The sequence below is a fragment of the Aotus nancymaae genome, unplaced genomic scaffold (genome assembly GCF_030222135.1).
Source record: "Aotus nancymaae isolate 86718 unplaced genomic scaffold, 86718_ANA_hifiasm-v0.15.2.pri h1tg000051l, whole genome shotgun sequence".
NCBI classification, from domain to species: domain Eukaryota; kingdom Metazoa; phylum Chordata; class Mammalia; order Primates; family Aotidae; genus Aotus; species Aotus nancymaae.
The window spans coordinates 539,148-560,752 of NW_026988465.1; the positions used below are offsets into that span (position 1 = coordinate 539,148).

The following is a 21,605-nucleotide window of genomic DNA, read 5'->3' on the forward strand; positions in this document are numbered from 1 at the left end:
AAAAGGCGGTGCAGGCTGAGGCCGAGAGTGGGAACCCACTGAGCGCAGCAGCAGGGCCTGGTCCTGCGCTTTGGGAATCGGCGTCCAGACTCGGAGCGCGGCACGGAGAGAGGACAGCGCTGGACCAGGTGGCAGGTGAGGGCGTCCCCGCGCAGGGCCGGGGTGGGGGACGGGAGTGGTGAGCTTCAGGTCCCCCGGCTGCCACCGCGAGATGGGACCCGAGGATAGGAGCGGTCTCTCGGCCAAGAGCCCCGGGGAGGCGGTGCCGTCTCGGGGTGGGGGGGACAGCAACGGTCTCTGGGGGTCCCTTGCAGCGCGCAGCCGGTCTCTGCCTCGGCGGCCCCCAGCCAGCGCGGACGCCGCCTTCCCCTGCAGGCCCTGTTTTCTCACTGCTCTTCTCTGCTCTGGGATCCGCAGGATGACGTCTGTCCTGCTGCTTCTCTGTCCTTTAAAGTCGCCAGTCTCGGCCGGGCGCGGTGGCTCACGCCTGTAATCCCAGCACTTTGGGAGGCCAAGGTGGTCTGATCCTTTGAGGTCAGGAGTTCGAGACCAGCCTGACAAACGTGGTGAAACCCGGTCTCTACTACAAATAAAAAAATTAGCCGGGCGTGGTGGCGCACTCCTGTAATAATGTAAGCTACAGGCTGAGGCAGGAGAATCGCTCGAACTCGGGAGGCGGAGGTTGCAGTGAGCTGAGATTGCGGCCACTGCACTCCAGCCTGGGCGACAGAGCAAGACTTAGTCTCAAAACAAAACAAAAAATCAAAAAACTCACAAAAGAATAACAAAATAATTAAAAAATAATAGTCACCAGTCTCCATTTCCAAATCCGAGCACTCTTATCTATCCTAATTCTTTAAATAATTCAGCTAAACGGATGGGGTCTTTCCTTCCCCAGAGGACTCCTCCAGGGCCTGAGAATCCGGGCAGCCAGGCGCAGCCCCTCGCCTGCAGAGCCTGCGGTCTGCGGGGACCGCCAGCAAGTAGATGAGGAATCACCTTGGGAAGGGTTGTGCTGGGGAGGGTCGCGCCGGCGGGGTCTTGGGAGCCTCTAGGGTGGCAATCAGAGCCTCCCAGTCGCAGTGTTTGAGGGTGAGTGGAATTAATCCGTGATTGTCTTGGCGCCTCCTAAGGGGACCAACAGTGTTTGCCAAGAGGTGACTTTGGGAGGGGTTCAGGATGGCCAGAGATGGAGGCTGTGACCTGAGTGAGGCTGGATCAGGGGAGGGGCAGGTGAAGAAACCATTTCAACAAGGTGGCTTTGAGCAGACCCTAAGGCCCTGGGAGATTTAGAAGGAAGGACAAGAGGATTAAGACATTGCTTTCCTCTCAGGATGCTGTGTGGCTGAGGCTGAGGGTAGCTGGCGGGCAGCGGGTTGTGTTCATTGTCCAAGGCTCTTTAGTGATTTGGCTGGCGTTTTGGGAAGCACAGGTGAGGTGTCCGGACAGTGGGGAGCAGCTCTGGGGAGACCAGAGGCTCAGGAGGAGGCCTGGGCATTTGGCCAGGCACAGGACCTGAAGTGGAGAGAAATGTGGGCGCAGACGGCAGGCCTTGGGGATGAGCGTGAGGGAGGAGGGAGATGGGAAGGAGTCAGGGAGGTCTCCCAGCCTCACCTGGATGAGTGAGGCTCATTTTCAAGGGCATTGGGAATTGCGGCCTGGGGGTGGGCATTCCTTTGGTTTCAGATCTGTGGCCAAGAGACCCACCCACTCACATTCACACTTTGGCTTCACAGGCACCACCTCCTTGTTCTCACTGGTTTTACTTCCTAACCTTGGCCTGTTTCTTGCCTTTCCATTCTAGCGTTCTTCAGGGATCGGTTCCTTCCTCCCATGCACAATCTACTCTCATGGCTTTTGCTGGGAGTAATGAGGAAAGCTCCCAAATAGATGTTTCTGAGTTAGAACACTGAAAACAAAATGAAGCAAAAACAATGCATTTCCAGTGTCCCGAGGTCACATGATGTCCAGAGGATAGTGGTGGGCATTAACTTTTTGTCTTCCCTATTAGAATGCAAGCTCCACAAATGGAACAGAGTGTTGGTTTTTTTTTTTTTTCCCCAGAGTCGTACTCTGTCACAGGCTGGAGTGGAGTGGCACGATCTTGGCTCACTGCAACCTCTGCTTCCCTGGGCTCAAGCAATTCTGCCTCAGCCTCTGAAGCAGCTGGGACTACAGGTGCATGCCACCATGCCCAGCTAATTTTTGTATTTTCGGTAGAGACAGGGTTTCACCATGTTGGCCAAAATGGTCTCAATCTCTTGATCTCGTGATCCACCCGCTTTGGCCTCCCAAAGTGCTGGAATTACAGGCATGGCCAGCTGAGTTTTTGAGTGTATGTGCAGTGGGCCGATCTCAGCTCACTGCAACATACGCCTCCTGGGTTCAAGCAATTCTCCTGCCTCAGCCTCCAGTATACCTGGGACTACAGGCGCATGCCACCACATCCGGCTCATTTTTTGTATTTTAGTAGAGACGGGGTTTCACCATGTTGCCCAGGCTAGTCTCCAATTCCTGAACTCGGGCGATCCGTCTGCCTGGGCCTCCCAAAATGCTGGGATTACAGGCATGAGCCACCCACCACCCCCCGGAACACAGACTTTTTTTTATTTTTAATTCACAATTGGGTGTTCAGTGCCTAGAACAGGTGCTCAGTAAATATTTATTGAAAGAATGAATTCCTTTTTGTATCTCTTGTATCTATCACCAGATACTCTTGTATCTAGTACTTGCCTGACATACAGTAGATAGAAAGCTTTGCTGAATGAATAGCTCTGCCTTTCGTCTTTTTTGATATGTATACATCTTTTAAAAAATAATGAATAGAACTTATGTTTTAGATCTGTTTTAGTTTACAGCAAAACTAAGCTGAAAGAAAATATCCCCTCCCACAAACATCCTGGGCCACACAGCCTCCCCTACCACCAACATCCTGAATTAGTGTGGAATATCTGTTACAACTGATGAACCAACATACATACATGATTACATAGATGAACCAATATGGATAAAACATGGATACATTATAAGCCAAAGTCCAGTTTGTTAGGTTTTGCTCTTTGTGTTGTATAGTCAAGATACATTTAACAAATGTATAATTGAGATGCGGTCTGTAATTATCAGACTGCACTGCCCTAAAAATCCCTTGTGCTTCACCTATCCATCCCTCCTTCCCGGCACATCCCTGGCAACCACTCATCTTTTCTTTTTTTACCATCTCCATAGTTTTTCCTTTTCCAGAATGACATGTTGGAATCATACATCATGTAGTCTTCTCAGATTGGCTTCTTTCACTTAGATTTATACATTTAAGATTGCTCCAGAATTTTTTTGTGGCTTCATAGCTCATTTCTTTTTAGCACGTAATATTTCATTGTATAGATGTACCACAGCTTATCTGTTCACCCATTAAATGACATCGTAGATGACTTCAAGTTTTTGCAATTATGAATGAAGCTGCTATAGACAATCTTGTACAGGTGTTTGGGCATAAGTTTTCAACTCGTTTGGGTAAATACCAAGGTGTGGAGTTGCTTAATCTTACAGTAAAAAGAGCTTGGTTAAGAAAGGAACGAGTGAGAGTTCCTTTTGCTCCAGGTCCTCATCTACATCTGGTGTTGTGTTCTGGATTTTAGCCATTCTAATAAATGTTTAATAGTATTTCAGTTTTTTCAAAACGTTGTAATTCCTTAATGACCTATAATGTCGAACATCTTTTCATACGCATATACATATGGTGAAGTGTCTGTTCAGAGCTTTTCCCCACTTTTAATCAGGTTGCACATTTCCATATTGTTGCATTTTAAGAGGGTTTTTTTTGGGGGGTATATTTTGGGTCACAGTCCTTTATCAGGTATGTCTTTTGCAAGTGTTTTCTCCCGGTCTGTGGTTTGTGTTCTCATTCTCTTGACATACATTTTTTGTTTTTACAGCATATAATCCTGTTGCGCTTTTGTTTTGCTTTTGGGACGGAGTCTCGCTCTTATCACCCAGGCCGGAGTGCAGTGGTGCAATCTTGGCTCACTGCAGCCTCCTCCTCCCGGGTTCAAGCGATTCTCCTGCCTCAGCCTCCCCACCCAGCTAATTTTTGTATTTTTTAGTAGAGTCGGGGTTTCACCATGTTGGCCAGGCTGGTCTCGAACTTCTGACTTCAAGTGATCCGCCCGCCTCAGCTTTTCAAAGTGTTGGCATTACAGGCGTGAGCCACCGCGCCCGGCCTGTTGTGCATATATTTTTATTATTTGCTTTTTAATAAAACATGAATAGCATGCAGTTCCAATTTTGCTCCAGACTTCACAATTACCATTTTAAAGGCTGCAAAATAATCATCTCATTTCCTCTCGACAGCCTCACTTTACAGAGGGAGAGGAATGCTAACTTGCCTATGGTCCTAGCGCTGCTAACGCGCAGAGCTCCGGCTGTAATCCACCCTGTGGATTTCCGCCAGGCCCAGCTGCCTCTCGGGGGCGCAGGTTTCGGTTTCCTCTTCACTTATGCCGCCCAACTCGCTTGAAAACAAAGTCCGCGATCTCCAGCCGGCAAGAGAGCTCCGGGATTCAGACCCTGGGTGCAAGGCCCCGCGAGTGGCGGGGCGGCGCTCGCACAGTCCTCCTCCGGGGCAGGAGCCTGGGCAGGGGGAGGAGGCAGCGCGAGCAGTCCACGCCCTCCTGCCAGGCGCGCTCAAAGCGGACGGCGGACGGCGGACGGTGGACCAGCTCCCGGAGCGCGGCGAGGTCCGCGGGCCCATAGCTAGGGCGCCGGAGCGCTGCCGTCCAGGCGGGGCCGAGGGAGCGCGGCGGGACTCTGTTGGACGGCGCGGCCACGGAGACTGGCGCGGTAAGCAGGCTGACGCCGCGGAGGGGGGGGACACTCCTTAGGCCGCCGCGCTCAGTCCCCGTGACCCCCTAGTCCGGGCTCGGGCGCCCTCTCCCGCACGCCCCGGCGAGGCTGCCGCGGCGACGGAGTAATCCCGAACCCTCCCGCCGCTGCTTCTTCCCTCACCCGGGCCTCTAGACGTTTAGCCCCGAAAATGAAGGTAACTCTCGAGAGTCAGCGCAGGCGGCTCCGGGCGGCCGCGGGCTTCCTGGAAGGAGCGGGACTGCCCAGCTCGGGCGCGGTGGGCGGAGCCCCGCCGGTGCCGGAAGTCAGGCGGTGGGCGGGGCCGCGGGCGCTCCCAGAAGTCATGGGGCCGCCAGTTGTCCCCCAGCCGGAGTCCACCGGCGGCTTCCGCGCCAGGGGTCTGGGTGCTGGACTAGGGGCGGCGGACACCTGCACTCAGGCCGCGGTTACGGCGTGACGGTGGAATACACCGCCCCACAAGCCGATAACGTCGTTGTTGTTTTGGTGGAGAGGATGGGCTTTTACTGCCGAATCATTAAGAAAAAAAATTGGGGCTCTTCCCTTACCAACCCTTTGAAAGGGCCTTTTACTGTTGCACTGGAGGCCGCAGCAGGTTCCAAAAACAAAAGCATGTATGCGTGATCTGAGACGACTGAGAATGAATGTGCTAACCCTAGCAGGGTTCTTTGGTGGTCACTGGCATGTGCTTTTGTGAAGTGCTACAGACCGTCTTCAGGGTTGTGAAGAGGTTAGGCTGCATCCTCCTTCCCTAAGCATTTGACAGAGCCTCACAGGGATGCAGGGTTGGGGTTGGGGGAGGCCTGGGGTTGTTCAGTTCTTTCTCTCTTGCTTACCATTTGGCTCTTCCTTAATCAGAGCTCTTTCTTATCTTGGGCAAAGCATGAGGCTGTTCCAATCATTAATTCTTCCCTGATTTACACTTGAAGAAGCCAAGGCAGGAGGTGAACTTTGAAATGTGCAGTGACATTCTGTTACTGCCAGGAAGATGCATTCAGTAAAGAGGAAATTGTGATTAGTAATGTGGAATACTGGGCAGGGCAGGGTGGCTCACCCCTGTAATCCCAGCACTTCGGATGCCGAGGTGGGAGGATCACCTCGGGTCAGGAGTTCAAGACCAGCCTGGCCAACATGGCAAAACCCTGTCTCTACTAAAAATAAAAAAATTAGCCAGGTATGGTGTCAGATTCCGGTAATCCCAGCTACTTCGGAGGCTGAGGCAGGAGAACTGCCTGAACCCGGGAGGTGGAAGCTGCAGTGAGTTGATACCATGCCACTACACTCCAGCCCGGGTGACATAGTGAGACTCTGTCTCAAAAAAAAAAAAAAAAAAAAAGTGGAATACTGCAGCTCTTCTATTCATAAAAAGTGAAGAGAAGGCTAGGCTTGTTTAAAATGAAATTTGGAGTGTATCATTACTGTAAAATAGCAAAAATGATAACTTTAGTACTCATTTTCCTGTATCTGCACTATTCTGAGCCCCAGAGATATGTTATACTTTCAGGATTATGAATATTAATGAGTATTAAGAAAAGTTCTTAACCTCTTCCAATCTGGGCAGCTTACTTTTTGGTGCTTATTAATCTATAATGTATTAACACCCATATGATCTGGGAATTTGAAGAAAATATTTAACTTCCCATGCTTTAGTTGGATATTACACTCTAGCAAAAATGGTTGACTGTATTAACCTGTAGAACATTGATTCTGAACCATCTGCTTCCTGTATTTTTATTTTTTGAGACAGAGTCTTGCTCTGTCACCCAGGCTGGAGTGCAGTGGCTTGATCTCACCTCAATGTAACCTCTGCCTCTGGGTTCAAGCAGTTCTGCCCCAGCTTCCTAAGAAGCTGGGATTACAGGCATGCACTACCATGCCTGGCTAATTTTTGCATTTTTAGTAGAGACAGGGTTTCACCATGTTGGCCAGTCTGGTCTCAAACTCTTGGCCTCAAGCAATTTGCCCACCTCGGCCTCCCAAAGTGCTAGGATTACAGGTGTGAGCCCCTGCACCACGCCTTCTTGTATTTTAAAAGTTTATTCTGTACTTTCCCTGTGTTTCTGACTGTAACATATTCATTTAATATAGATGAGTAAGGCTGTAAGAGTAGGTCTTTGCAAGTAGAATTTTTCCAAAGACAAATTATTTGATATCTAGAGAAGTAGCATGTATTAGTGAGCCAGTAGTGAAAGTTTGAGTGAAGGGACAAAGATTTCATTCCAGGATCTGCCACTTTAGGTGAATCATTTAGCTCCAAATCTTAGTTTTTTTATTTGTAAATTGAAATCATGATAAAATTTACTTCAGGGATGATGATGTGCTAATGCATGATGATACTTGTTTAAACTCTGTTTAAATTCTTGTCTTTTGCCGGTCCTTTCTTGCTGGTCCTTAGTTTTCCTTGCTCAGAGCTTTTGTTTATCTGGGCAAATCATCAGGCTGCTGTAATCAAGGAAGTTGGAGAAATCCTCTGGTCACTTGGATAACTGAGCAAAATCAGAGTTCTATTAGTGGGAAGAAAGGGGGCAATGGCAGGTGGGCAACCAGCATTTTGTGCCATACTCGTTATGAGTGGGCATCATAGAAAAATGGGGAAAAAGTTAATTAGAATATTTTGATATGTAGACTTACCCTGCCTGAGCAGATAATTTGTGAAATTTCTTGGGATTTCACATTAATTTCAATAGAAAAATATTCACTGTCCTAAGTCCCTATATTAATATTTATTGATGCAAAACATTTACAAATTCCATTCAAATGGACATAATTATTAGTTAACATTAGTCGATATAACAGGCCAGCATGTCTTTCTTATTAGATGGCTTTGTAATAACATGATTATGCAATATGGCCACATTAGCTACCTAAATTCAGTATTTTTGGATATCCTTCATTCAACTACTCACAAGACCTTCCTAAGATATTCAGCGCTTATAAAGTTGAATCTTTTATGGGGAAAAAAGAGGGGTAGATAGTAAAAACAAAATAAATCACTGGAAACCATGGAAAAGATGCATGAGATTAAGATCAGACTAAACTGGCAAACTCGAAGACTATAAGGAGAACTGATTTGGGTCAGGAGCTAAGTTCCCAAAATCCAGTGGACCCACCTGGAGGCCTTCCAAATCTCGCCGCATGCAGGAGCCCCTGCAGGTCCTAGTTGGTCTTGACAAATTTGAGGAGACGTGGCTGAGACTGAAGGAGAGATACCAGAGGTTTCTACTTTAGGACTCCTCATAAAGTAGAAATCTTTTACCCAAAAGAGCATTTTTCAGGGCATGTTGTAGTTCCTGCCTATTTCTTTACTGTCTGTGAGCATTTTTAAATGTTCTTAAACATTCTTACACAGCATCACTTTTGCAAACTGCTAGATGTATTTCAGAGTGTTGATGGGCATAACTGATTCTATCCTCTGTACATGCTACGTGTGTTACCTACTTTTGCTGTTCTGTGTAATGCTACCAGGAACAGCTTTGCACATAATCTTTTTTTTATTTCTGTTTTTATTTTTTTGAGACAGAGTCTTGTTCCGTCATCCAGGCTGTGCAATGGTGCGATCTTGGATCACTGCAACCTCCACCTCTCGGGTTCACGCAATTCTTCTGTCTCAGCCTCCCAAAGAGCTTGGATTACAGGCATGCGCCATCACGCCTGGCTAATTTTTGTATTTTTAGTAGATATGAGGTTTCACCTTGTTGGTCAGGCTTGTCTCGAACTCCTGACCTCAGGTGATCCACCTGCTTCAGCTTCCCAAAGTGCTGGGATTACAGGCGTGTGCCACCACGCCCAGCCTGCACATAATCTTTATCAGCATCTCTGATTTGATACTTCAGAGTAAAGAAATACTGAGTAAAGGAATTATTTCGTTTAAAAAAATAATTTTAATTTTACATTAATTCATGTTTACTGTGGAAAATTTGGAAAACATAGTAAAAGTGTAAAGAAGAAAGTAAAAATCACCCTACCATCAAGATACAATCCTTGTTAACATTTTGGTGTCTTTATGTCTTTTTTTTTTTCCCGTACCTATATCTGTGTCTGTTTACATATATGGATGTCTATATAATTATCTTAGGAGTGTGCTGTAATTCATTTCACAGTATTTCTTCTTTTTGGACAATTAAATAGTTCTCTTTTTAAAATGGGTATTCATTTGATGATGGGCCAGCATATGCTGGGTTCTGCTAGGCACTGGAGACAGTGCACAAGACAAGTTTCCTGCCTTCTTTGAACTCTATGAGAAATGATTCTCCATTATAGTACTGTCTTAACTATGAAAAGGTCTAATGGGAAGACTTAGGATGGCTTCCTTCACAAAATGACAGTTCCCTGAGACCTTCTAGCCAGGCAAGAAGTTGGAAGAATGTGGCCTAAGAGGGTGGGAAAGATGACCCTTATGGGATGGGGAAGACTTCACAATTCTGCATGCTCCAGTGGTCTGCAGTAAATGAAAAAGGAGGCCTAAAATCAATGTTATCTTTTATGCCTTCTGTCTCCACCTCCTCCTACCTCATTCTCACCAGGATTGGTCAGTAGGGCCCTGCTGTCAGTGATCGCAGCTGAGAATGTTGGCGTTCTCATAGCCCAAGGAAACACCATTCGTGTGGATAAACACATGTGGACGGCTGGGTCAACCATAGCCAGAGACATGAAGGAGGCAACAAATGTGTTTTCACAAATATATACATATGTACATATATGTGCATATACAAATATATATATCTACATTACAGATATATGTATACATATATATACATGCAAATATATACAAATATATTTATATATTTTATATATATAATACATATGCAAGTATATACATATATATTTTTTCTCATCATCCTTACCACTTCTGTGAGGCGGTCATTATTGTTTTGCAGATGAGGAAATTGAGGCATAAGTAAGTGTCCCAAGGTCACAGGTTGGTGAGACACAGAGCTGGTAAGTCACAGAGCTAGTGAGTCACAGAGCTAGAGTTCACACTCATAGTGAACTCCCGTGCTCTTGGAGCTATGGTTCCTGTCTCTTACCTCCAGTGCGTTCCTCACCCTGCCCCTCAGTCTTCAGGCCTTCATCTAGGCAGCCCCCCACTTCCACCCACTGTCCATGTCCCACTGATGTGCTTGTTTCCTGAGGGCACTGCCTCTCATTTGGTAATGTCTTATGTCCTAGGGAAGAAGGTCTGTGTGAGCTTCCTCTGCTAGACAGAGCTGGCTCACAGTCTTAGATGAGGTGTAGAAAGCTGGTTACTCGAGTCACCTGTAGCTGACCACTGTACAAGACCGTGGGCAGCCTAGGGGTTTCCAGAATCCCCTCTCCCCAAGGTATTCCTTTTTTCTTTTTTTAACTCCCTGCCCTCCAACATTGTATTAAGAAAAACACCAAAGTGCAAAGGTTACATCCACCATGAGTATCATCTTACAGTATTTGCTTCATCATGTAACTCTCCATCTCCTTTTCCCTTCACCTGTCCATCATTCTATCTGACTTTTTGATGTATTTCCAAGTACATATCAGTACACTTACTATTGCTATTTGGTGTAGCTGCAGGATCGATCTCATAGTGAATATTTCTTTTGTGTTTTATAATTTTGGAAAGGGAGCTCCTGTTAAATTTGTATCTGTGGGAATTCTGTCTGGCCTGGCTTGAGGGTGTTGTTTGCTTTAGCCTATAACTTCAAGATGGCATCAGCCTGTGACCACTTCCTTTATAAAAGTTCATAGTTTAAGCGATCCTCTCAATTCAAAGTCTAAATCTATTTGAAGACAGTCCCAAGGTTATAAATTTGCACAGACCTTTTTTTCTTTTAATACCTTGGGCCCAGTCCAAGACAAATACGTTTGTTTGCTATGGGCTGCTTTTTTTCTAGTTCATCCTTTCATCAAGGGGTAGCACATTGAGCGGTGCTGTGTTAAGGGTGCAGTCTTCATTCCAACCTGCTTTTCTTCTTGCATTCCCTGACCTCAGCTGGGCTTTAAACCTCAACTTCTGGATGGGGAGGTTGGCACTGCCCTGTGTGAGCTACTGCCTGCCTCTGGCACCCTGTTTATTTTCTGTCCCTGGAGTTCTTTTCCTTTTCACGGAGTTCTGGTATGCATTTGAATGGATGTTTGTATTATGTTGCCCAACATACCTATGTCCTGTATAGCTGGAGTTGTCTTAAAGTTTTCTAATGCTCCATATTGCCAGAAATGAAAAGGCTGAGGGAATACACATTATAGTCTCCTGTGATTCTTAGAAATATGAAAAATAGCTCATCTTAGAGACTATAAGTCTATTCTCAAAAATCCAAGGCACACCAAGCATGTGGTGGAATGCTACAAAAGTTTTTGAAATAATGATCTTTTCTGCCAGGTGCAATGGCTCACACCTGTAATCTCAGAACTTTGGGAGGCTGAGGTGGGAGAGTTTGAGACCAGCCTGGGCAACATAGTGAGACCCGCATCTCTACAAATAATTAAAAAATCAGCTGGGCATGATTAATAATTTAAAAAAATCCCTGGGACCTGTGGTCCCAGCTACTCAAGGAGGCTGAGGGAGGAGGATTGCCTGAGCCCAGGAGATCGAAGCTCTAGTGAGCTATGATTGCGCCACCGCACTTCAGCCTAGGTGACAAAGTGAGACCCTGTCTCCAAAGGAAAGCAAAACAAACAAATACATATTATGATCTTTTTGCCCTGAAGTAGCCTCTCTGTTTTATTTACAGGGTACAGCTCTGACGGGGGAAAAAAAGAGGTACCGCTTTGGGCGTTCTGAGCATTCAGAATGGAACCAGACCTATCCTTGAATGCCATTAAGATGAAATCCAGTGACTTCCTGGAGAGGGCAGAACTGGACAGCGGAGGCTTCGGGAAGGTGTCTCTGTGTTTTCACAGAAACCAGGGACTCGTGATCATGAAAACAGTGTACACGGGGCCCAAATGTACCGAGTGAGTGGGGAGCAGGGTGGTGGGCTAAACTCTGAGTGGGGTGGGGACGTTGGCTGCTGTGGAGCCACTGGTGGATAGGGTGAGATGGAGCCTGCCAGGATGTCAGTGTGACAATGGTGCTTATGGTTGTTATTGTCACTGATGAGGACTCTGAGGCTGGGTAGTGAAGGGCTCACAGCTAGTAAGTAATGGAAGAGACATGAACAAGAAAGAAATAGAGAAGGACAAAGAGATAAGTGTGGTGAGGGGGACAAAAAGGAAATGGGAGGATGAGTGAGACAGACCTATTTATTTGCTTCAAATTTACAGTGAAGACCAGCCCTAAGTATGAAACTAAAAAGGCGGTTCATTCCTGAAAGGTTCTGAGAGACTTCCCTTTAAAGCAACCAGTGGCGTGGTTTCACGTCTTTCCCTCCTTGTCAGAGTGATTGTGAGAGAGGCTGTTTTTTTTATTTTTAATCACATTGTCCAGCAAGATCTTTTTTCAGGTTACCTTGCTGCTGTTCATGTACTTTTCATTCATTGGTTCATTCATTCGTTCATTGACTTACATTTTTTGAACATACATTGCCAGTTACTGGGCAGGAGAACTGTGAAGAAGTGAGAAACTGCTCTGCCTTCTAACGCTTCTGGCCTGTGCCTGGAAGAGATCAGTACAGACCCAAGCATGACCCAAGCACGTGGGGGTGATGTGTTGGAGGTGTGTGCCAGGCTCTTAAGGCGCTGGCTCTGCCAACCTCAGCATAGCACTTTTCCTGCCCACAGGCACAATGAGGCCCTCCTGGAGGAGGCGAAGATGATGAACAGACTGAGACACAGCCGGGTGGTGAAGCTCCTAGGCGTCATCATAGAGGAAGGGAACTACTCCCTGGTGATGGAGTACATGGAGAAGGGCAACCTGATGCACGTGCTGAAAGCCGAGGTAGAGAGTGCCGTCCACGTGGGGATCCCCAGCGCTGGGGCCCTGGCCGTCTGTTATGGCTGCCTTTGTGGTGTTTGTTTGTAGCTTGTTCGTATAAAATTTGCAAATTGCTCAGTAGTTTGAATTTTCTTTTCTTTTTTTATACAGACAAAGGCCCAGGCTGAACTCAAACACCTGGTCTCAAGCGTTCCTCCCACCTTAGCCTCTCAAGTAGCTGGGATCACAGGCCCAATTTCCTGAAGTCAGTTTCTCCTTAAAACATCTATGCCTTGATCCGGCGCAGTGGGTCACACTGTAATCTCAGCACTTTGGGAGGCTGAAGCAGGAGGATCACTTGAGCCTTGGAGTTCAAGACCAGCCTGGATAACATAGTGAAACCCCATCTCAACAAAAAATACAAGGTGCATATGAACAGAGCAAGACCTTGTTTCTGAAAAAAAGAGAAAATCTTCCTTGCCTTTTGCTGCCCTGAGAAAGTTCTCTTCATCCTCTCGATCCTGCAGACAGTCCTCTGTATCACTCAGTCTGTGTCTTAGGAATGTGATTGGCTGTTCCCCATACCTGTCCACTGCTCTGCAATCTACAGTTCAAAGACAGGCCCTGTCTTCATGATGCAGACATCATCTGATGTATAGTATATGCATGATGGGATGACAATTAAATATGGATTATTGATGAAAGCATGTACACTATAAGTAAGAGCAGATAGGATATTCGTGGTTGCACTTCAATACCATTCAACAAAGTTTCATTTTAAATCAAATATAGAACATAAGTGGCAACAACACTAGATAGGATTTAAAACAAAAATAAAAATTGTTTACCAAAACCAAATCATTTGAAAACATTTTTAAAAGCTTATGTGCCTGTTAAGATGAAGGCCTTGTGCTAGTTGCTCATGAATCAATAGTTAATATGACGCAGGCAAGTAAAAGGAGGCAGATGAGCAAATGAGTGGTATGGTGTGGTGATGGTTTTTTTTTCTTTTTTAAGAGAATGAGGTTTCACCCAGGCTGGAGTGCAGTGGCACAATCATAGTGCACTGCAGGCTTGAACTCCTGGCCTCAAACGATCTTCTCACCTCAGCCTTCTGAGTAGCTGGGACTATAGGCATGAACCACTGCACCCAGCTGTATGATGGTATTTTTTTTTTTTTTTTTTTTGAGAGGAGTCTCGCCCTGTCACCCAGGCTGGAGTGCAACAGCGTGACCTCGACTCATTGCAACCTCAACCTCAGTTCAAGCGAGTCTCCTGCCTCAGCCTCTTGAGCTGGAATTACAGTTGTCTACCACCATGCCTGGCTAATTTTTGTATTTTTAGTAGAGACAAGGTTTCACCATATTGGCCAGACTTGAACTCCTGACCTCATGATCTGACTGCCTCAGTGTCCCAAAGTGCTGGGATTACAGGCATGAGCCACCGCTCCCAGCCGATGGCGTTCTGATAGACATACTCATCGTCTGCTGTGGGAGTACAGAAGAGGCACCCACTCAGGTCTGGGATAGACCGGAAAGGCTTCCAATCTGAAGCACAAGTAGATGTTTAGAAGCAGAGAATTAGGGAATAAGTGTTCCAGGCAGAGAATACTATGTAGAGACTGCCAAATTTGGGGAACTGTAAATTCCTGGGTTTGGCTAGAGCATAGATAGCACAGGGCATGGGGTGGGGTTGTGGGATGTGGCTGCCTTTATGGCAAATACTCCCACTTTTCCACTTTCTTCTCCTATCCCACAATTGCCAAGTCAACAGACATCTCACAAAAATGCCTTTGGGAAGGAGAAGAGGTGATACTTATACGCATGGTACTGTAGTTTGATCAGATTGCTCTCCTCCCCAGAACTGGAGAAGATCAGCTGTTTGAAGTAAACCTTTGATTGGGAAATAAGTCTTTGGTCTCCCATCCAACTACTAACCAGGCCCAACCCTGCTTAGCTTCTGAGATGAGCGAGAAATCATCTGGGACAGGAGGCATTCTGCAGGATCAGGGAAAGTTCAGGTGCACAGTGTTTGGACTCAGGACATCAAGGGGACCTGAGACAAAAGCAGAAAGAGGAGAGGGGGACCAACTTTGCTTGCTCAGAAGTTTTTCCTAAGTTCAAAAGTATACCAAGGAAGAAGGGAAAACATCTCTTTTGCTACTTTCTGTATGGTGGTGATCACGCTATTTTATTATTTTTTGAGACGGATTTTCACTCTTGTTGCCCAGGCTGGAGTGCAATGACACAATCTCGGCTCACCGCAACCTCCGCCTCCCGGGTTCAAGCGATTCTCCTGCCTCAGCCTCTGGAATAGCTGGGATTACAGACATGCAACCACCATGCCTAATTTTTGTATTTTTAGTAGAGCCAGGGTTTCACCATGTTCCCTTGTATTCTTTTTTCTCTTAATGTTATTTTTACACACAACATTTCCATGGCATTGTTCATGTTCTTACTGTAAACTTAGTATGACGTATTATGAGTATCCCATTAAAAATGCTTGTTCATATATTTTTTCATCCATTCATTCAACAGACATTCCAGGTACAATCCTAGGTTCTAAGGATACAGTCCTAAATAATATATATTTTTGTTCTCAAGGAGCTTAATTTTATAATATTTTATACATTACCAAATGATTGTGGGATTTTGTTTTTACACGAACAGAATACAACATGAATACCTTTGCCCCCTCTCCCCTGGAATGAAATCTTGTTTCCCAGTGACAGCAGTGCCATGGTGCGTCTGCTGGAAGGAAACCTGGTAACCCTGTCCTAAGGCTCAGATCCCACCACCCTTTCATGAAACAGTTGCTTTGGCCTATTTGATTACCTTTCCATTTCATAGACTTAATATCACCTGTTTTAGATGAGTACTCCGCTTTCTGTAAAAGGAAGGATAATTGTGGAAATCATTGAAGGAATGTGCTACTTACACGGAAAAGGCGTGATACACAAGGACCTGAAGCCTGAAAATATCCTTGTTGATGATGACTTCCACATTAAGGTAAACCGTCATTGGTAGGCTTCCAGAAAGTTGGGTGATTTTAGTTTTGATTCTCCAATGTAAATTCATTCTTATAAATTGTAGAAGCTAAAGGAAGACCTAGCTCAGCTTATGACTGGTGATGATGGTGCTGAAAGGTTCTACCAGTGTTTGGAAGGAAAGATGCAGGTGTGATGGGATCAGGAGATAACTGTCAGGATAACTCATATCTTTTGGGGAAGAGTATGGGGTAGGTAAGAAGACCTCTTTCCTAGATTGTGTTTTTCTCCTCTGTTAGACTTGAGATGGAAACATTCAAAGGCTGCCTTTTTCATCCTGGAATGGGCCACTGGCACCATAATTTTCCCCAGGAAATCTGTGTCACCAAGACTTCCCTCCTCTGGAAATGCAGGGGAATGTGAAGATGTGTGCAGAAAATCCTTAGAGTTCAGATGTGGCCTAAGATTGAGATCAGCAGTGAGTTGATCATTTTGGCATAAAAAACCTCTACGTTGAAATTTTGTTTTATATTTTTATTTAATTGTTTACTTCTGTTTATATTTTGAAAAATCAGTTTCCAGCTGGGCGTGATGGCTCACGCTTATAATCTCAGCACTTTGGGAGGCTGAGGTGGGCGGATTACCTGAGGTCAGGAGTTCGAGACCAGCCTGGCCAACACAGTGAAACCCCGTCTCTACCAAAACTACAAAAATTAGCTGGGTGTGGTGGTGGGTGCCTGTAATCCCAGCTACTCGGGAGGCTGAAGCAGAAGACTCACTTGAACCCGGGAGGTGGAGGTTGCGGTGTGCCAAGGTCACGCCACTACACTCCACCCTGGGTGACAGAGCTAAACTCCACCTCAAAAAAAAAAAAAAAACTTTGACCACCTTCTTTCCATTGTAGTAAAGTGAACAAGGGAAAAGGATTTTTCTTTGGTTCATTGAAGGGCAGGACTTAGCTAGGGGGAGTCATATCTAATTGGCTTTCACAGCAGGAATCCAAGCACTAGCCTCTGAGAGGGGAAGCAAAAGGGGAAGGAGCACTGGGGGGGCACTCAGGAGCTGCTGACACATGGGCCTTTCTCCACCAGCAGGTTCTGCGTCTAGCACTTTGTCCTAGTCTTGGACAGATTTTTATTCCCATGTCTTTAAAAAAAAGCCATGGGAAGGGGCCGGGCGCAGTGGCTCACGCCTGTAATCCCAGCACTTTGGGAGGCCGAGGCGGGTGGATCACGAGGTCAAGAGATCGAGACCATCCTGGTCAACATGGTAAAACCCCATCTCTACTAAAAATACAAAAAATTAGCTGGGCATGGTGGTGCGTGCCTGTAATCCCAGCTACTCAGGAGGCTGAGGCAGGAGAATTGCCTAAACCCAGGAGGCGGAGGTTGCGGTGAGCCGAGATCGCACCATTGCACTCCAGACTGGGTAACAAGAGCGAAACTCCGTCTCAAAAAAAGCCATGGGAATAAAAATTACTCATTCATAACCTATCTTGAAATTCATCACTTTCCTCTTATGTTGTGGCTTAGAATCTGTGGATGTTTGGCAGTCACATGCCACAGATAATCCCCGCGTGCCTGCTTGGATTCCTGGAGGCAGAAGTGGAACTAGCACCCTTGTTCTCTTCTTAACTGTATTGCTCTGTCATTGTGCCCCGCCACCTCTGTTCTTGTTCTGTGTCTGACCTTGGTATTTTTCTCTCTGCTTTTTTGTCCGTTTTTCTCCTCCTTCCCACCCCACCTTCTCTTAGGTTCAGGCTACGACTCAAAACAAGCAACACTGCAGTCCTTATCCTCAGTGTGTCTTTGGGATCCCTAGACACTCGCATCCATGGGCCTCTGGACACCATTTGGGGAAATAGAAGGTGTAGTACTTAGCTACTGTCTGCTACGTAAATGTGCAGAGAAGAAAAGAATCATGTTTCCCCTAACCCCCAGAAATAGTTGAAAACCGTATGCAGAGTCAACGGGGAATTAGAATAAATATGTTTGTTGTTACTGTTCTTGTCAGAAATGTCTCCTGCTTTTCCCCTCCCACTTATTGCATAAGGAATGCGATACCAGAATTTCATGTGAACATTTCTTGGGGGAGATTTTACAAATGGCTGACGAGACACAGTTTCTGTGAGTCTATTGCGAAGTCACTGTTTCTGACCTGCCCAGTGCAACCATTTCTGGAAAATTTACCAAATCTTACGTATATTGAATAAACCCCAAATTTAAAGTCAAATCTGATTTGCTTGTGGCCTTCACCAAACAATCCCAGTGGCTCGATCTCTTTTGCAGATCGCAGACCTCGGCCTTGCTTCCTTTAAGACGTGGAGCAAACTGTCTAAAGAGGAGCACAATGAGCTGAGGGAAGTGGACAGCACCTCCAAGAAGAACGGCGGCACCCTCTACTACATGGCACCCGAGCACCTGAACGACATCAACGCAAAGCCCACAGAGAAGTCGGACGTGTACAGCTTTGCCATAGTACTTTGGGTGATATTTGCAAATAAGGAGCCATATGAAAGTAAGGCATTAGAAGAGTACGATTTTCATATGAACCAACACTGTTACATGAAATAATGGGCTTCAGTGAAGTCAGTGATGGTTTGTAGTCGTTTGTTCTTTTAATGTCAGTCTTACCTGCTCAACTGTGAGTTCTGTGGGAGCAAGGACCACATTTGATTTATCCACTGATGTCTCCTCGGCATCTACAGGCACTGTACCTAGAACTAATAGGTGCCCAGTAAATTCTTGTTGAATGAATAAGTATTCCCATATAGGAATCAGTGATCACAGGATGAATAGGAACCTTGATGGTGTGTCATTAGCTTGAGAAGTGCTGTGAAATTCCAGGGTTCTTCCTAGACAGGAAAGTTTGATTGTTTCTGCTTGTGAGGACTTAGCCTTTCACACCACAAGGCATACACGTCATACTTTCACTCATTCACTTTCTCCTTCATTCAAGAATTATTATATTTTATATATATACTATGCATATTTACTTCTGTCTGTATTTTAAAAAATCAGTTTCCCTCACATTCTTTCCATTGTAGTAAAGGGAACAAGGGAAAGGGATTTTTCTTTGGTTCATTCAAGGGCAGGATTTAGCTAGGGGGAGCGTCCTATCTAATTGGCTTTCACAGCAGGAATCTAAGCACAAGCCTCCAAAAGGGGAATTGGAAGGGGAAGCAGCACTGGGGGGGCAGCCATTATGTAGATAATGTAATAATTGAATGGAGTAAGTGGGTGAGTACAAGATATAAATATTATATATAATTCACTTCTTCATTCAAGAATTATTTCTTTAAATTATTTATTATTTTCAAGAATTATTTCTTTTCAGTCCCTACTGTGGGCACTTTAGTCAGCATTGGGAATATAAAGATGAGTAAGTCATGACTCATGTAGGAGAACAGAGACACTCTTCAGTTTGTTAAGTGCATAAACTAATGGATGTTTTCCTACGTATTCATCTTGGGCAATCATCAACTCTCCCAGGCTGGAGTACAGTGGCACGATCTCAGCTCACTGCAACCTGCACCTCCCGGGTTCAAGCAATCTCCTGCCTTAGCCTCCTGTGTAGCTAGAATTACAGGTGTGCACCACCACGCCTGGCTTATTTTTTTTGTATTTTTAGTAGAGACAGGGTTTCACCATGTTGGCCAGGCTGGTCTTGAACTCCTGACCTTGTGATCTGCCTGCCTCAGCCTTCCAAAGTGCTGGGATTACAGGCATGTGCCGCTGCGCCTAGCCGTGAATGCCTCTTAAATCTGTGTTTCTGGCTCTGGCCTGGATATCCGCTTGTCTTATGGTCAGATCCATCACAGGTACCAGAGGAGCCTCCAGAGCAACTTCCCCCAAACACACCCATCTTGTCGACACTGTCCTGCAGCTTGCCCTGCTTCACTCCTCTTTGTATGCTCGGAAAGTGGCATCACCACCCTTTTACCAAGGTCAAGGTTCCCAATAAGAAACCTTAGAATCATCCCAGACTTACCCTTGCCTCTCCTCTCTCACATTCTGTTAGATCTCAAAACCTATGAATTCAAGATACATATATGACTCAAGATACATCTGCAACCCATCTACCTCTCTCTGTCCCCACTGGCCTCTGCTTAGTTCAAGCTCTCCTTGTTTCTGCATCAGGCTTCTCCCACCATTTACCATTCATGTGGTAGCCAAAACGATCGTCCTGAAAGGCGCATGTGACCCTCTCCCTCACCTATTAAAAATCCTTCCCAGACTGTCTGTGGTCTTCAGGATAAAGTTCTAATTCCTCAGTGTGGAATAGAAGGCCTTCATCTTCTGGCCTTTGCTTCCCTACTGGCCTCATCCCTAACCCTCCCTTCTTTGTCAGTGCATAGTTACACTGAGTGAAGAATTTCTGGGACGTGTCATGATCTCTGTAACTCTAGCCTGTTAATATCCTGCTTCTCTTGTCTGGAGTCCTCCTCCCTAAGTCCCCCTTTCCGATTCTTTACCTGCTGGTTTTTCTGGATTCAGCAAAGCCTTCCTGGACATTTCTAGTCAGGGTTGGGCTACCAGAACCCCTTGCACGTCCTTCTTGAATAGCAATGATCAGTCTGTGTTTTAAGTTACTCTCATCAAACCGAACTCTGAAAGGCAAGGATTGCCCCATATTTACCTTTGTATATGGAGCATGCCGTTGGCCTTGCCCACATAATCCGTTTGTTCCACCAGCAGGCAGCTTTGTTGAGAATTTTGTTTTATCTGCAGACATTAAGATATTGTTTGATCATCTGTATAGTGGAATATGTCAGCTGCCTGTCATAAAACCATTCCACTCTAGGAAACGAGGCAACTGTACCACAGGCATACCAGAGGCAGAGAAAAATGAGCTGTATTGTTCAAGTTCTGTCACCTTCTTGTCTGAGAGAGGAGCAAGACCTGAAAGAAAGTCTCAGCCTCAGCTTCTCTTTGCTTTTAGATGCTATCTGTGAGCAGCAGCTGATAATGTGCATAAAATCCGGCAACAGGCCAGATTTGGATGACATCATTGAGCACTGCCCAAGGGAAATTATCAGCCTCATGCAGCTCTGCTGGGAAGCGAATCTGGAAGTTCGGCCGACATTTCCTGGTAAGATCATCTTTTCTGACTGTGTAGGATACATCCTGTGTGGTGATTTTCCTAGTGAGATGTTGTTAGGAACTGGGTTTGAATCTTCAGAAAACTGAGTTCCACTTTACTTGTGGTTTTAAACTGATTTCCTAGATTTCAAACATGTTGTTCAATGCAAAGAAACCATCTCTCTCAAAAGCATGGAGGCACGTAAGGCCTTCGTGTTCCCTTTTTTGTAATTAACTTTTTAACTTGGGTTAAAATATATATAACATTAAATTTATCATTGTAACTGTTTTCAAGGGCACTGTTCAGAGGCAGTAAGAGCAGTCCCATTGTTGTACACTCACTCTCCATTATCCCTCTCTCCGCCCCTAGCAACCCTCATTCTACTTTCTGTCTCTATGAATTGAACTGTACTGGGTACCTTATATAAGTGGAACCATATAATATTTGTCCTTTTGTGTCTGGCTTATTCCACTTAGCATGATATCCTTGAGGTTCATCTGTGTTGTAGCATATGTCAGAATTTCTTTCCTTTTCAAGACTGAATAGTATTCCATTGTATGGATGGACTGCATTTGTTTATCCATTCATCCGTCTATGAGCCTTTAAGTGGCTTTCACCAGACTTCTTGCTTCTTCACTTCTTTTATTTCTGTCCTCTCCCTTGTTTAGCTGGCATCTTTAGAAATGTATTTTGCCAGTTAGATTGGCCCTGTCCTAGAGGGAGGATGAAAAGGATCTGGGTGTTTGCTGAGCAGTATTCTATGGTGTGGATGTACCACAGTTTGTTTATTCATTCCTTGAAAGACTTGTTTCCAATTCTTAACTGGTTGGGACTAAAGCAGCTGTAAATACATGT

General features: G+C 45.5%; 1 protein-coding gene across 2 annotated transcripts in view; it reads left to right on the forward strand.

Moving 5' to 3' along the window:
- Positions 1-21,605, forward strand: part of RIPK1 (receptor interacting serine/threonine kinase 1) — a 44,839-nt gene continuing 23,234 nt past the window's right edge. Inside the window, exons 1-6 of one of the 2 annotated variants that reach the window (XM_021672660.2) lie at positions 1-135; positions 11,562-11,784; positions 12,550-12,706; positions 15,553-15,690; positions 17,957-18,185; positions 20,610-20,759. In XM_021672660.2, coding sequence (XP_021528335.2) covers positions 11,621-11,784; positions 12,550-12,706; positions 15,553-15,690; positions 17,957-18,185; positions 20,610-20,759 — 838 coding nt within the window. In that variant the 5' untranslated portion in view covers positions 1-135; positions 11,562-11,620. Of the gene's footprint in view, positions 136-4,776; positions 4,837-11,561; positions 11,785-12,549; positions 12,707-15,552; positions 15,691-17,956; positions 18,186-20,609; positions 20,760-21,605 lie in introns of those variants that run through there. The other variant, XM_012440340.2, reaches the window with a different exon arrangement.